We start from the raw sequence: 16014 nt of genomic DNA, 5'->3' as shown, positions 1-16014 counted from the left end.
GTGAGTGTTTAAAGAAAAATTCCAAATAAAATCAAAACATTAATAGAAATCATCATATTAAATAACTCCTTCTCATGGAAAACTGGCTGGGTTGATCAGAGCACCTCACTTCAAGTCCCAGATCTGCCATGTCTTAACTTTGTGATCTTGGGCCAGTCCTTACTTGTCTGTGACAGATATAACCTGGACAGTAATAACCTCCTCTTCCTAACTCCCCAGGATACTGTAAGGAAGAAGTGAGCAAATGCAGACGAAAGTGGTTCATAAAATACAAAGTGCTATTTTTTATGTAAGTTAAAGATTTTGTTTGTTTTGCTTGTTTGTTTCAGAAATTGTCATTTTATTTTTAATAGTTACTTTGGCACCTATTAGTCGATATTCAGGCTTCCTCTTATATCATAACCTGAAAAATACTCATAATCATCTTTCATATTAATTTACTGCTACATTTCAGAATACACTAAACCTAGGGGCTCATTTGATAATTTATGTAACTACGGATAAATTAACTAGATTATAAGAACCTGCACTTGACTTGCCCAAGTTCCTTCTCTCATAATTCACTACTTATTTGTGAACTTGATCACCAACTCAGAGATAATCCATCACACATCTTTCTTCTTCTCTAACTCTCCTTCACTCCTACCCCATTTGTTTTCCCTCTTCCCTATTCCTGCTCTTTGTCTGCAGCTATTCTAACACTGAAGAATCACTCAAAATTCATTTTCAGTGAAAGAAATGGAGTCTATTCCATTGGAAAGCTCTAATCAATAAAGAAGTTAAGTCCACCATATGATGGCTTATTTTTTTTTTTGTTGTCTTACACAGATGTGTATGGTAAACACGTTTGTGTTGACTTGGTGATCAAAGAAGTCTGTTGGCTCCTTGGAGGCAAAAATTGTGTTCTATCATCTCTATATCCCAAAGCACCATGCAGTGTGTTTTGCATATAGTAGAACTTCAATAATTATTTGTTGCTTTTAATCTCATACAGAAAATGAGACCAAGAGACTCGTAAAAAACACTTTCAAAAAAGTATTTCCTTGGCACTTCTCAAGTGTTTAAGATTTAGACATCCAACCCTTTGGAAGCAGATCATTAATTCTTAACATTTGTCAACTAGTGAATTTTTTTTCCTTTAAATTTCCAACTTACTGGAACAAAACAAAAACATGCAAAAATATGTGCCTTGGCTGGGATTAGCTAAGGGGTTTAGAAAATGAGAACAAACTGAAGGGACACCATAAATGAAAATCAAGAAGAACCAAGGTAGAACAGGTCTGGACTGCCTTTTGGATTGGGTCAATAACAAAGCTTATGAAATACAGACAACTTTACACAAAAGCTTAACTAGGACAGAAAATAATGGTGAAATTACTTCATGAAAAATAGAAAATTTATCTTACAGTGCTTTTATCATTTCTTCTTGCATCTTTTGTAAGGAGTCCAGGAGCAGAGGAAGTGTGGTGTCATAATACTGATTCTGATGAAGCTGTGCCCCTTTCAATGCCAGTACATACTGATTATGCAGAATATGAAGCTTCATTGTGGCTTTGTCATAACGTTCCTTGGCCTTTTCAATTTCTTTCCCTGAAGAAAACATTGAAGAAAGCAAAGAGATAAGAAAAGTTTATCTCTACTATGTGCAAAATCAGTTACCATTATTTTATATTATTTCATACATTTTATGAATAATCACGAAAACTTCATTGAACATATACTATGTGATCAGCTCTATGCAAAAAAACTGGTTATTTGCCAATAGCTAGCACAGTGGCACAGTGGCTACTAAGAAGGATGCATGCAGTTCAGTAAATGGTAAAGAGAGGTTAATGTACAGTAAAAAAAAAATTCATATACACGATCTTTCTCATCTTCAAAGAGCTTATATCAGGTTAGAATACCAGTGAACATAAAACTGTAAAACCAAGAAAACAAGAAAGTTTATAATAATGTTAAATTTTGAGGTTTATCTTTGAGATATCAATGAAGGCAAGTCAGAGTAACCAGAGGTGGTGTCATGAAGAAAACAGACCTTAAAAGATGGGGCATGTCTAGACAGGAGTAAGAAAGAATAATAGACAATAGTTCCACAGCAGTCCCTCTTTTCCTCCTTCCTTCCCCATTTTCCTTCCTTTCATTCAACAAATATTAATTGGACACCTGACAGGCAACCCACGCTAAACACAGGGAATTCAGTATTTCGCAAAACAGAGTCCCTGACGTAGAGTCCATATTCTGTTCTGGTGAATAGTAATATTCAGTGAAAAGATAAAAAAAAAAAATAAGCAATGTTACGTAGACAAGCAAAGAGATAACCCTGCCTAAAGAAAAGAGCATGTTTTGAGGAAGCTGGAAAGATACTTCTGTGTAGGTAGGGTAATTCTAGGTTGTGAATGCCTTGAAAATCAAGCAGGGAAATTTAGACTTGATGTGGGAAAAGTCTGAGAGATATTGATAAAGTTTGTGCAGAAGGCTGTAACAAAAAACTAAATGTTTTATGAATGAAAGGTTTTTGTGGTTCCAAAAAAAAAAAAAATTTTTTTTTTTTTTTTTATAAGAGTCGGAAACCCTGGTGGTGTAGTGATTAAGAGCTACGGTTCCTAACCAAAAGGTCAGCAGTTCAAATCCACCAGGCGCTCCTTGGAAACCCTATGGGGTATTTCTACTCTGTCCTATAGGGTTTTTCCTATAGGGTTGCTATTAGTCAGAATCGACTCAATGGCAATGGGTTTGGTTTTTGGTTTTTTATGAGAGTCATTCAGAAAATATTTAAAGATTGCCAACACAAGTGAATGAATGCATGGATGGATGATTTTTTTTAAAGCAAATCTTAAACTTTAGATGTAAATTAAACAAATATTTTTTCAATAATTTAGGTCTAGAAAATAAATTCCTGGAAAAAAAAATTACTTTTTTCCTTGCTTCCAAAAAGATTCTTTCAAAAAAACTCTCCGCCCAGAAACAAATTTCATATTCAGAATTTTTTTACACCAGAGGCCCTTGCTCCTACTCCACTTAGGCTCAGCACCCATCTGAATATTCACTCAGATAAGTGAGAAACATATTCTACATTTGAGAATCTCTCTAGCCCAGGGACAAAGACATAGAAGAAGTGAAGGTTTTTACAGACAGAGGAGACTGCAGGCCCCTAGACCACGCCTAGACACAGCAACCAAGTATAAGTGGAAGGGAACTCTTCACCTTTCTAATCATGCATCTTATTCTGAGGCACATGGACTACACCCAGGATGGAAAATGAAACAGACCTTTCCAGCAGACTGCTATGTCTCTACTACCAATAAATTCTACTCTTTCCAAACACTAGAACTACCATTGGCTGCTCCTAGGACAGCTGTACATAATTATTTTATAGAATATAATTTTTTTAGCCACAGTCCATTAGCTAGTTCCTACACTATAAAAAAAAAAACTATAGGTATTAGTAATTGTTCAAGTTATTCCAAAAATGTTTCCTTAAGTGATTTACTTTATGACATAACGCAAAGAACTTCTCAGTGAGAAAATAATTTAATCACCAGATTTTATAATTTAATCTTCCTTAATTCCTCTCTGTGTCGAGGTTATAACCCTAGACTGGTAGGAGGTGAGTAAATGCATTCAGTTCTGAAGAAGGGGTCAGAAAAAAAATAACATTATCCACTAAAGACATGGTTTTGACTACAACCTACAGGGTAATAAATTTTATGTCATAAACCAGTAAATAATCATGCAAATTTTTAAATATGTAACGGAAATAGGAAATTCATGAAACACTTCATCTCTTTACTATAAGGGATAAGTTGTGATTTTTTAAAAAATTCTATTCAATTTAATTTTTTTAAATGTTAGTGAGACCCCAATAAACATTTTGCCTCCATTAATATAAATCCCTCCCCACATGTCTCTCAGTTTGTCGAAGTGTGGGGTCTTGTGTACAGCTGTGATGATGGAAGCTATGCCACCAGTATTCAAATGCCAGTAGGGTCACCCATGGCAAACAGGTTTCAACTGAGCTTCCAGACTAAGACAGACTAGGAAGAAGGACTTAGTGGTCTACTTCTGAAAAGATTTAGCCAGTAAAAACCTTATGAATAGCAGCAGCACATTGTTTGATAAAGTGCCAGAAGACGAGCCCCTCAGGTTGGAAGGCACTGGCAAAGAGCTGCCTCCTCAAAGTAGAGTCCACCTTAATGATATGGACTAAGTTAAGCTTTCAGGCCTCCATTTGCTAATGTGGCACGACTCAAAATGAGAAGAAACAGCTGCAAACAAACATTAATAATCAGAACATGGAATGTACGAAGTATGAATCTAGGAAAACTGGAAGTCATCAAAAATGAAATGGAACGTATAAACATTGATAACCTAGGCATTAGTGAGCTGAAATGGACCAGTATTGGCCACTCTGAATCAGACAATCATATGGTCTGCTATGCTGGGAACGACAATTTGAAGAGAAATGGCATTGCATTCATTGTCAAAAGGAACATTTCAAAATCTATCCTGAAGCACAATGCTGTCAGTGATAGGACAATATCCACATGCCTACAAGTAAGACCAGTTAATACAACTATTATTCAAATACATGTACCAATCACTAAGGCCAAAGATGAAGAAATTGATGATTTTTAACAACTTCTTCAGTCTCAAATTGACCAAACGTGCAATCAGGATGCATTGATAATTACTGGCGATTGGAATGCAAAAGTTGGAAACAAAGACGAAGGATCAGTAGTTGGAAAATATGGCCTTGGTGACAGGAACGATGCCGGAGATCACATGACAGAATTTTGCAAGACCAACAACTTCAAGCAAATATCTTTTCTCACCAACAAAAATGGCAACTATACACACGGACCTTGACAGATTGAATACACAGGAATCAAATTGACTACACCTGTGGGAAGAAATGATGGAAAAGCCAAAGTATGACCTTGAGTATATCCCACCTGAATTTTGAGACCATCTCAAGAATAGAATTGACATGTTGAACACCAAAGGCTGACTACCAGATGAGTTGTAGAATGACATTAAGAACATCATATATGAAGAAAGCAAGAGGTCACTAAAAAGATGAGAAATAAAGAAAAGACCAAAATGGATGTCAGAAGACTCTGCAACTTGCTCTTGAACGTCAAGTGGCTAAAACAAATGGAAGAAATGATGAGGTAAAAGAGTTGAAGAGAAGATTTAAAAGTGCAGCTAAAGAAAACAAAGTACTAAAATGACATGTGCAAAGACTTGGAGATGGAAAACCAAAAGGAAAGAACACACTCAACATTTCTCAAGCTAAAAGAACTGAAGAAAAAATTCAAGCCTCGAGTTGCAATATTGAAGGATTCTACAAGGAAAACACTAGACAACTCAGGAAACATCAAAAGAAGATGGAAGGAATACACAGAGTCACTATGCCAAAAAGAACCGGTCAACGTTCAACCATTTCAGGAGGTACCATATAAACAAGAGCCAACAGTACTGAAGGAAGAAGTCCAAGCTGCACTGAAGGCACTGGTGAGAAACAAGGCACCAGGAATTGACGAAATACCAATAGAGATATTTCAACAAACGGATACAATACTGAAAATACTCACTCATTTATGCCAAGAAATTTGGAAGACAGATACCTGGCCAACAAACTGAATGAGATTTATATTTATGCCTATTCCCAAGAAAGGGGATCCCATCGAATGTGGAAATTATTGAACAATATATATATTTTTTATCATTAATATCACACACAAGTAAAATTTTGCTGAAGATCATTCAAAAACAGCTGCAGCAATCTATTGACAGGAAACTGCCAGAAATTCAAGCCGGATTCAGAAGAGGACACAGAACCAGGGATATTATTGCTAATGTCAGATGGATATTGGCTAAAAGCACAGAATGCCAGAAGAATGTCTACCTGTGTTTTATTGACTATGCAAAGGCATTCGACTGTGTGGATCATAACAAAGTATGGCTAACATAGCAAAGAAGTTGCAGAACACTTAATTCTGCTCATGAGGAACCTGTACGTAGATCAAGAGGACAGAGCAAGGGGATACCGAGTGGTTTAAAGTCAGGAAAGGTGTGCATCAGGGTTGTATCCTTTCACCATACCTATTCAATCTGTATGCTGAGAAAATAATCCAAGTATCTGGACTATATGAAGAAGAACGGGGCACAAGCGTTGGAGGAAGACTGATTAACAACCTGCGTTACGCAGACGACACAACCTTGCTTGCTGAAAGTGAAGAGGACTTGAAGCACTTACTGATGAAGATCAAAGAACACAGCCTTTAGTATGGATTACACCTCAACATAAAGAAAACAAAAACCCTCACAACTGGACCCATAAGCAACATCATGACAAATGGAGAAAAGATTGAAGTTGTCTAAGATTTCATTTTACTTGGATCCACAATCAATACCCATGGAAGCAGCAGTCAAGAAATCAAAAGACGCGTTGCATTGGGCAAATCTGCAACAAAAGACCTCTTTAAGGTGTTGAAAGGTAAAGATGTCAACTTGAAGACTAAGGTGCGCCTAACCCAAGCCAAGGTGTTTTCATTATCTTCCTATGCATATGAAAGCTGGATGACGAATGACGAAGATCGAAGAAGAACTGACGCCCTTGAATTGTGCTGTTAGTGAAGAATATTGAATATACCATAAACTGCCAAAAGAAGGAAAAAATCTGTCTTGGAAGAGGTAAAACCAGAATGCTCCTTGAAAGCAAGGATGGTGAGACTATGTCTCACGTACTTCGGACATGTTGTCAGGAGGGATCAGTCCCTGGAGAAGGGCATCATGCTTGGTAAGGTAGAAGGTCAGAGAAAAAGAGGAAGACCCTTAATGAGATGGATTACACAGTGGCTGCAACAATGGGCTTAAGCGTATCAAAGACTGTGAGGTTGGCACAGGACCGGCAGCGTTTCATTGTGTTGTACAAAGGGTCGCTATGAGTCAGAATCAACTCCATGGCTCCTAACAACAATATAAATCCCTAGAGAACAAGAAATATTCTTTCATACTCACTCTATATAACACTTGGGATGATTTCATTAACTTGTTGTTGTGTGCTAGCAAGTCAATTCTGACTCACAGAGACCCCATATGAAAAAGTAGAACTGCTCCATAGGGCTTCCTAGGATGCAATCTTTATGGGCGCATATTGCCAGGTATTTTCTCCCTGCTTTATTAATTTAGCAACTAATAAATCACTTCAAAAACACTAGCCATGAATGAGTTTTAACTTTCTCAGGAACATATCATCCCACATGGTCCATTACTATAATGGTTCTTTCATAGAATGTTATATATAGCATTTTAATCCATGAATATTAGTACTTAGCATCCTTCTTACAGAAGTGCATTTCATAAAATGTCCCCCAGAGTCAAGGCAACTGACACACCTATGGCCAGCCTACCTTTCTCCTGACCCACACCTCTCAAAAGTTGACTTTTTTTTTATTTATTTATTGTCCTTTCCGTTAGAGTTTGCAAACCAAGTCAGTCTCTCATACAAAAGCCATACACACCCTGCTGTATACTCCCAGCTGCTCCTCCCTTATTGAGATAGCACTTTCCTCCTCTCCACCCTGTATTCCCCGTGTACATTCAACCAGCTCCTGTCCTCTTTCTTCTCATCTCGCCATCAGACAGGAGTCGCCTGCATAGTTTCATCTGTGTACTTGAGCCACAAAGTTCACTCCTCACCAGCATCACTGTCTATCTTATAGTCCAGGCCAATCCCTGTCTGAAGAGTTGGTTTGGGGAATGGTTTCAACCTTCAGCTATCAAGGGGCCTGGGGACCATGACCATCAGGGTCCCTCTGGTCTCGGTTGGACCATTCAGTCTGGTCTTTTTACAAAAATTTAAGATCTGCATCCCACTGTTCTGCTCCATCAGGGATTCTCTGTTGTGTTCCCTGCCAGGGCAGTGATCTCTGGTAGCCGTGCACCATCGAGTTCTTCCGGGCACCATCTAGTTCTTCTGGTCTCAGGCTGATGGAGTTTCTGGTTTATGTGGCCCTTTCTGTCACTTGGGCTCATATTCATCTTGTGTCTTTGGTGTTATTCATTCTCCTTTGCTCCAGGTAGGTTGAGATCAATTTATGCACCTTAGATGGTTGTTTGCTAGCATTTAAGACCCCAGACGCCTCTCGCCAAAGTGGAATGCAGAACGTTTTCTTAATACATTTTGTTATGCCAATTGACCTAGATGTCTCCTGAAACCATGGTCCCCAGACCCCCATCCCTGCTACTCTGGCCTTCGAACCTTTTGGTTGTATTCAGGAAACCTTTGCTTTTGGTTTAGTCCACTTGTATTGACTATCCCTGTGTTATGTGTTTCCTTCCCTTCATCTAAAAAAATTTTTGTCTACTGTCTAGTTAGTGAATATCCCTCTCCCTCCCTCCCCACCCTTGTAAAAAACCCTTGTAACCATCAAAAAATATTTTCTTCTCTGTTTAAATTTTATCTAGAATTGCATTGGGTTTTAGAGTTCTTATAATAGTTGTCTCATACAATATTTGTCCTTTTGCAACTGACTAATTTCACTCAGCATAATGCCTTCCAGATTCCGCCGTGTTATTAAATGTTTCACATAGTCATCTTTGTTCTTAATCGTTGTGTAGTATTCCACTGTATGAATACACCATAATTTATTATCCATTCATTCGTTGATGGGCACTCTGGTTGCTTCCATCTTTTTGCTCTTGTAAACAGTACTGCAATGAACATTGGTGTACATATATCTGTTTCTGTGAAGGCTCTTATTTCTTTAAGGTATATTCCAAGGAGTGGAGTATGATAGTTCTATTTCTAGCTTTTTAAGGAAGCACCAAATTGATTTCCAAAGTGGAAAAGTTGACTTCTATGTGAAGGTAACATGTAAGATCCAAGTTGCATACCTGACCAAATAGGAACCAATCTTTTGGAAGCAAGCTAAGTCACAATAATGGCAGAAGAGAGTGAAAGTCCAAAATCTTCTGCTGCAGAAGCTACCAGACTAGCCCTAGTTCCTGCCCCTTTCTGAGGCCTGTTTCTTTGGTTCTTTCTCTTTTAATTCACCATTCTTTTAAACTACTCTGAGGTCTGTTACTTGAAATCAAATTCTGACTACAAAAGATGGTGCAGAAGGTCATCTATAATTACCCAGATAAATTGATTCTAAGTGATAAAGAATCTTTCTAGCTTACATGTTCATAATAAGAAAATAAGACATACAGTTAACCAGGTAAGAGTATTTACTAATTATTACATTCTGAGGCTTGTTAATTTTTATTGTCAGTTCGAAAGGTATAACCAGTAAATTCAGTGAATTCCGTATTTTACGTCACTTTGAACAATATTATTTTTATATTTATTACTCCTAATTAATTCCTTAAATTTTTTTTAGTATAACTTCAGGAGTCAAGCTCTCCACACAAACATTTTCATGGAGATATTTAAACCACCATCTGTCCCCCTATTTATACTGATTTTTAAACTGCATACTACCCATCTGTCTTTCTAGCTAGTCCGGAATGATTCATTAAATACACAGGCTCAGCTTCCTATGTTTTATAATCCAAAATAAGATCAGAAAATTATGAATTCCCAGATATATATATATTTTTTTTCTTTACCAGACACAGTGGATGGCAAAGAACTTGAAGAAGACTATTGTCTTAAGCTATCTAGTGCTGCTATAACAGAGGAAATCCTGGTGGTGTGGTGGTTAAGAGCTCTGACTGCTAACCAAAAAGCTGGCAGTTTGAATCCACCAGGCGCTTCTTGGAAACTCTGTGGGGCAGTTCTACTCTGTCCTATAGGGTCACTATGAGTTGGAATCTACTCAACGGCAACAGGCGTGGTTTGGTTTTTTTGCTAAAACAGAAATACCACAAGTGGATGGCTTTAACAAAGAGAAATTTATTCTCTCACAGTTTAGAAGGCTAGAAGTTTGAATTCAGGGTGCTAGCTCCAGCAAAATGTTCTTTCTCTCTGTTAGCTCTGGGGCGAAGGAGCTTGTCATCAATCTCCCCCTGGTCTAGGAGCTTCTCAGCACAAGGACCCCAGGTCCAAAGAATGCACTCTACTCCCAGCTCTGCTTTCTTAGTGGTAGGAGGTCCCCCTGTCTCTCTGCTTTGTCCTCTTTTTTATATCTCAAAAAAGGTTGACTCAAGATACAACCTGATCTTGTAGATTGAGTTCTGCCTCATTAATACAACTGCCTCTAATTCTGCCTCATTAACATCATAGAAGTAGAATTTACAATAGGAAAATCACATCAGGTGACAAAATAGTGGACAATCATGCTATACTGGGAATCATGGCCTAGCCAAGCTGACACACATTTTGGGGGGACACAATTCAATCCATAACTATTATAGCCAAACTCTAATTATCAATAAAAAAATTTTTTTTTTATCAGTGATCATCAACATTTCAGAAAAATGTTAAATTCCTTTGAAAATATCCAAGGCAGAATCTATTACTTTAAAATAAAAATAATAATGATAATTTTTATGCTAGCAAGCAGCCATCTAAGATGCATCAATTGGTCTGAACCCACCTGGATCAAAGGAGAATGAAGAACACCAAGGACACAAGGTAATTATGAGCCCAACAGACAGAAAGGGCCACATGAACCACAGACTACATCATCCTGAGACCAGAAGAACTAAGATGGTGCCCGTCTATAACCGATGACTGCCCTGACAAGGAACACAACAGAGAACCCCTGCGGGAGCAGGAGAGCAGTGGGATGCAGACCCCAAATTCTCATAAAAAGACCAGACTTAATGGTCTGACTGAGACTGGAAGGACCCTGGTGGTCATGGTCCCCAGACTTTCTGTTGCCCCAGGACAGGAACCATTCCCGAAGCCAACTCTTCAGACATGGATTGGACTGGACAATGGGTTGGAGAGGGATACGGGTAAGGAGTGAGCTTCTTGGATCAGGTGGACACTTGAGACTATGTTGGCATCTCCTGGCTGGAGGGGAGATGAGAGGGTAGAAGGGGTTAGAAGCTGGTGAAATGGACACGAAAAGAGAGAGTGGAGGGAGAAAGTGGGCTGTCTCATTAGGGAGAGACTAATTGGGAGCATGTAGCAAGGTGTACATAAGTTTTTATGTGAGAGACTGACTTGGTTTGTAAACTTTCACTTAAAGCACAATAAAAATTATTTAAAAAATAATAATGATAATTTTTTAAAAAGAAAAGAAAAATAGCTTCAGGATTAAACTGAATTTGAGGGTATGTTTTCATTTTGGGAGGTGGTTTTTTTTTTTGGACTACAGTTCACCTGCACTTGTGCATTTGGCTATAGGGTATGCTTGTATGCATCTATCTATCTACCTACCTACCTACCTTAATCGCCCTCCTTTGTTTCCTTCCTTCTAGTTATGAACAAGGAGCACTGGTGGTACAGTGGTTAGGAGCTATGGCTGCTAACAAAAAGGTTGGCAGTTCGAATCCACCAGCCGCTCCTTGGAAACCCTATGGGGCAGATTTTCCCTGTCCTATAGAGTCACTATGAGTCAGAATTGACTTGATGGCAATGGGTTAGATATGAACAGAGAATTTCAAAAACATCCTCAGTTATCACAGTTTGGGAAAAGATTCTATTATATGTCTTCCTGTTTTGCTGAATAAATATTTAGGGTCCCACAGAGATTATATAAGTAAATCCCAAAAATGGTAACACTATGTGAAAACCAAAATTGCAAATATAATTTTAAAAATTCCTTTTACTTAAAAAATATACTGCGAAAAACAAGTAATATGATTCTTGTCACATAGCCATTTGGTTCAGTATATCTCAAACCACTATTATTTTTTCTTGGCCTTTAAATAACTACATTTGAGCTTAAAATTAATGTGAAGCGCACAAAGTGAATAAATTTTTATTGACAGACACAGAATTATAATAAATCTCTTTCAGTATTCTTCTTTTAATGATGTGAGGCACTGAAGCAGGGCATGGAACTGTTCTACATGTCAATTAACAAGGAGGAAAACATCCAATTTTTCCTCCTCCATATAATGAAATTCACAAAGAGATTGAATTATAGTTCTTTTGCCACCACTTGTTGACAAATCTGTTTAATGTTTGTAATAACGGAGTGTGCATATAACATGTCATGCCATAAACAATATTATGAAGCTAGCAAAACTCAATTATGTAAGTTTGACATTTACAAGAGACAGGCCAGATTACTCATTAAGCTAGCTTAGAAAGTCAAGTATTTTTACTGTAAACTTCTCAAGTATTTACCAATTGTTAGATGTTATGGTGGAAAGTCTCCTTTTAAAATAAAAATAATAATGATAATTTTTATGCTAGCAAGCAGCCATCTAAGATGCATCAATTGGTCTGAACCCACCTGGATCAAAGGAGAATGAAGAACACCAAGGACAAAAGGTGATTACGAGCCCAAGAGACAGAAAGGGCCACATGAACCACAGACTACATCATCCTGAGACCAGAAGAACTAAGATGGTGCCCGTCTATAACCGATGACTGCCCTGACAAGGAACACAACAGAGAACCCCTGCGGGAGCAGGAGAGCAGTGGGATGCAGACCCCAAATTCTTATAAAAAGACCAGACTTAATGGTCTGACTGAGACTGGAAGGACCCTGGTGGTCATGGTCCCGAGACTTTCTGTTGCCCCAGGACAGGAACCATTCCCGAAGCCAACTCTTCAGACATGGATTGGACTGGACAATGGGTTGGAGAGGGATACGGGTAAGAAGTGGTTATTTTCAAATAAAAAGCCCCAGCAAGAGGACAATGCTTTCATTTGTTTAACTAAATATTCTACTTTCTCATATTTTTCCTTTCCTCCAAACATTCCTCCTCAACTTCATAATTTTTACTTATTACTACACTATTTCAATTCTAGGCACACTGTATAAGAAGAAAATGAGCATATGTACAAATACACTTTTTTCCCCACGGAACTTAAAATTCAAGTATGATATGCAGGAACAATGAACAAGCTACCGTTTTTACTCAGTTTTGCTCTAAAGGAAACACTGTTAAATCAGTTTTATTCTCAGCTTTTCCTTCTATTAGGTGTGCAACCCCAAGCAAGTGATTTAATCTAAATTTCAGCCTCTAATGCTTAGTCCTGGGACTTAAATTATTTGCTCTTTCTAATTAATGGGGTTGTGATAAAGATCAAATGGCAGAAAATTATCAACATTCAGGGTTAATGGCAAAGGCTAAATAAAGTATAGAGTTAGGAGAACTGAAAAAAACCTGTGTGATCACATGTTCCTATAATGTATTAAAAAAAAATACAAGTGTATCCATACTTTACCACTTTTAATAAATTCTCTGACATAAGAACATTTAATGTATCAATCAAGAAATATTTCTCAAGCATTATTAAGGGTATTATACTGTTGAATGAACTGAAATAAGTGGGAAGGAATCATGGGATTCTGATATCTCCTAGCAGAGTTTAGGAAGTTTTTGTTTGTTCGTTTGTTTGTTTGTTTAATTCAATATAAATACAGTAAAACCTACAAAAGCCAGAACCTGTGTAAGGCAGGGAGCCCTGGTGGCGCAGTGGTTAAGAACTCAGCTGCACCGAAAGGTTGGCAGTTGAAATCCAGCAGCCACTCCTTGGAAACCTTATGGGGCAGTTCTACTGTCTTAGAGGGTTGCTACAAGTTGCAATCAACTCAAAGGCGATAGCTTTGGTTTTAATTTTTTTTATGTAAAGCTAAAACCTGTCAGTGAGGGAAAACTCAAATATTTTCCACTAAAACAAGTGGTAGAAAAGTTGTAAGACTGCCTTCTGTCAAAGGAGGAAAACTTGTAAGTTCCAGAAAAACAAGGCAGTCCATCGAATTTCAGCACTCACAGGTTTCACTGTACCTTGAAACACCAAGCTCTTCAAATCTATGTAGTGTCATTTCCTTGCATGCAATGATAAATTCAATTGACCCACAGTCTTTTAAAAATTGTAAACTGAATAATATATCGTGTCCAAATATATAGTGTAAGAAAGCTGTGAACAGAGGAATTCTGGGCAGCTGGGATACTGGGCAGCTGGGATACTGGGCAGCTGGGATAATGGTAAGAAACCCTGGTGGCATAGTGGTTAAGTGCTACAGCCGCTAACCAAAAGGTTAGCAGTTCGAATCTAACAGGCGCTCCTTCGAAACTCTATGGGGCAATTCTACTCTGTCCTATAGGGTCGCTATGAGTTGGAATCAACTCGACGGCAACGGGGGTACAGAGGGGATAATGGTAGCAGCATAATTCTGAATTTCCCACAAATTATCTAAAAGTACAGTAAAGGACAAAAAGAAAAACATATACAATCCACACCCTCAATGTAACTAATAGGCAGAAGCACCTCAGAATAAAGGCTTGGCTATCTACTTCCAAAAAATCAGCCATTGAAAACCCCACAGAGCACATGTCTACTCTGGTACATGTGGGGTCGACATCAGTCAGAATCGACTCAACAGCAACTGGTGAACTGGCAAGTAGAAAAATAAACACCAAATCTCTGTAAATCATCTCTCACCTTCCCACCGCAAGCTTTCATGGAGACCAAGGGCTATTCTGGGGGGAAAAATGCACTAAAGGGAGAGGAGAAGAGCTAGCAGCATGCCTAAGACTGACCTAAAACTTCCCTCAGAAAAAGAAGGTCAATCCTGCATGTAAAAATACTGGAAAGAATGTAGCGGTAGATCACAGCACTGACTACAGGAAAGGGACTTAAAAGGATCTGTAAAAGGCAAGGGAGCAGTCTTAGAAAGGTAATATATCAGAGGGAGGAGACGGTTAAAACAAAAGAACTTTGGAAACTGTGAAGGGCAAAAAAGAAGCATGGGTGGAAAACTCAGTATCCTGAAAAATAAAAAGAAGAAATTTTTATTAAAAAATTCAAAAGACACAAATTCTTGTGAAGAACCATGAAGGCTATGAGATTTTACCATAATTGGTAGCCTGACACAGTTTATTAGATACTGGCAGAAGACAGGAGACTTCCACGCCAGAGACGGGACAATGTCTTACTCACAGTGACAGTAGCCAGAGTATCATCATATGTGTACTGGTACCATTAGCCGAAATTCCAACAAAACGATACAAAGAGGGCCAGAAGATACCTGTACATGCAGGTTAGGTGCATTACAGGCAAGGAACTCTGAGATTAGGAAAACAAATATTTTATAATGTGCAGTAAGTCTGCCTGACCTTTGACCCTACTGAAAAAACACACTGCCGTCGAGTCGATTCTGACTCATAGCAACCCTATAAGGCAGGGAAGAACTGCCCCATAGAGTTTCCAAGAAGCACCTGGCAGATTCGAACTGCTGACCTGTTGGTTGGCAGCTGCAGCACTTAACCACTACCCCGCCAGGGTTCCAAAGGGAAACATTATCTTAATTATAGTGGACAACAAACAAACCTGCTCTTTGCTCCAGAGGGAAGTCCTACATTCTATCTACCAAGATTTTTTGCTATACAAGGATCCTCAAAAAAATAGTCTGGACAAAAGGAAGTCAGTGCCTCAGCTTGAAAAAAAAGGCCTGCAAAAATATAAGACGCTTAGATAGTTTTCTCCCACCAGTCCTCCTCTAAAAGAGACAAACAATAAAAAAAACCATATGTTACTACACTGACAGAAGATGGTTAAACTACGAATCTTGACAACCACACCAAATCATCAGCCTATCCACAGAAATGTAGAAGCATAAACAATCTTCATCTACATAAAATTACTCTAAAATAGAAAATGAGAATCCAACCAACCGAGCTGATGAAAAATACCTACCCCCCACCAAAAAACAAAGAAGAAAACTGTAGTACGACATTCTAAAGTGAAGGAAACATAATCAAACAAGCATTTGGGAACATGAAAAAGCCAACAACCTACAAACAGAAATTTAAAAACTAAGACATGAAGTAGAAAAAAAAAAGAGAAAATTGTAAGAAAAAACAAAATTATAACAGAAATAAACAGTAAATAAAAAGTAGAACAAGACAGAAGTCCTTCCTTACATTAATTAG

At 38.1% G+C, this 16014-nt stretch overlaps 1 protein-coding gene across 10 annotated transcripts in view; it reads right to left on the bottom strand.

Annotated features, from left to right (window-relative positions):
- Positions 1–16014, bottom strand: part of FER (FER tyrosine kinase) — a 470096-nt gene that overhangs the window by 353272 nt on the left and 100810 nt on the right. For all 10 annotated transcript variants that reach the window (XM_023547996.2, XM_003405006.4, XM_064274743.1 and 7 more), the window contains one exon: positions 1407–1590. In XM_023547996.2, coding sequence (XP_023403764.1) covers positions 1407–1590 — 184 coding nt within the window. The remainder of the gene's footprint in view (positions 1–1406; positions 1591–16014) is intronic.

The sequence above is a fragment of the Loxodonta africana genome, chromosome 2 (assembly GCF_030014295.1).
Source record: "Loxodonta africana isolate mLoxAfr1 chromosome 2, mLoxAfr1.hap2, whole genome shotgun sequence".
Taxonomy (NCBI): Eukaryota; Metazoa; Chordata; class Mammalia; order Proboscidea; family Elephantidae; genus Loxodonta; species Loxodonta africana.
This window is presented reverse-complemented; position numbering and strand designations above follow the sequence as displayed.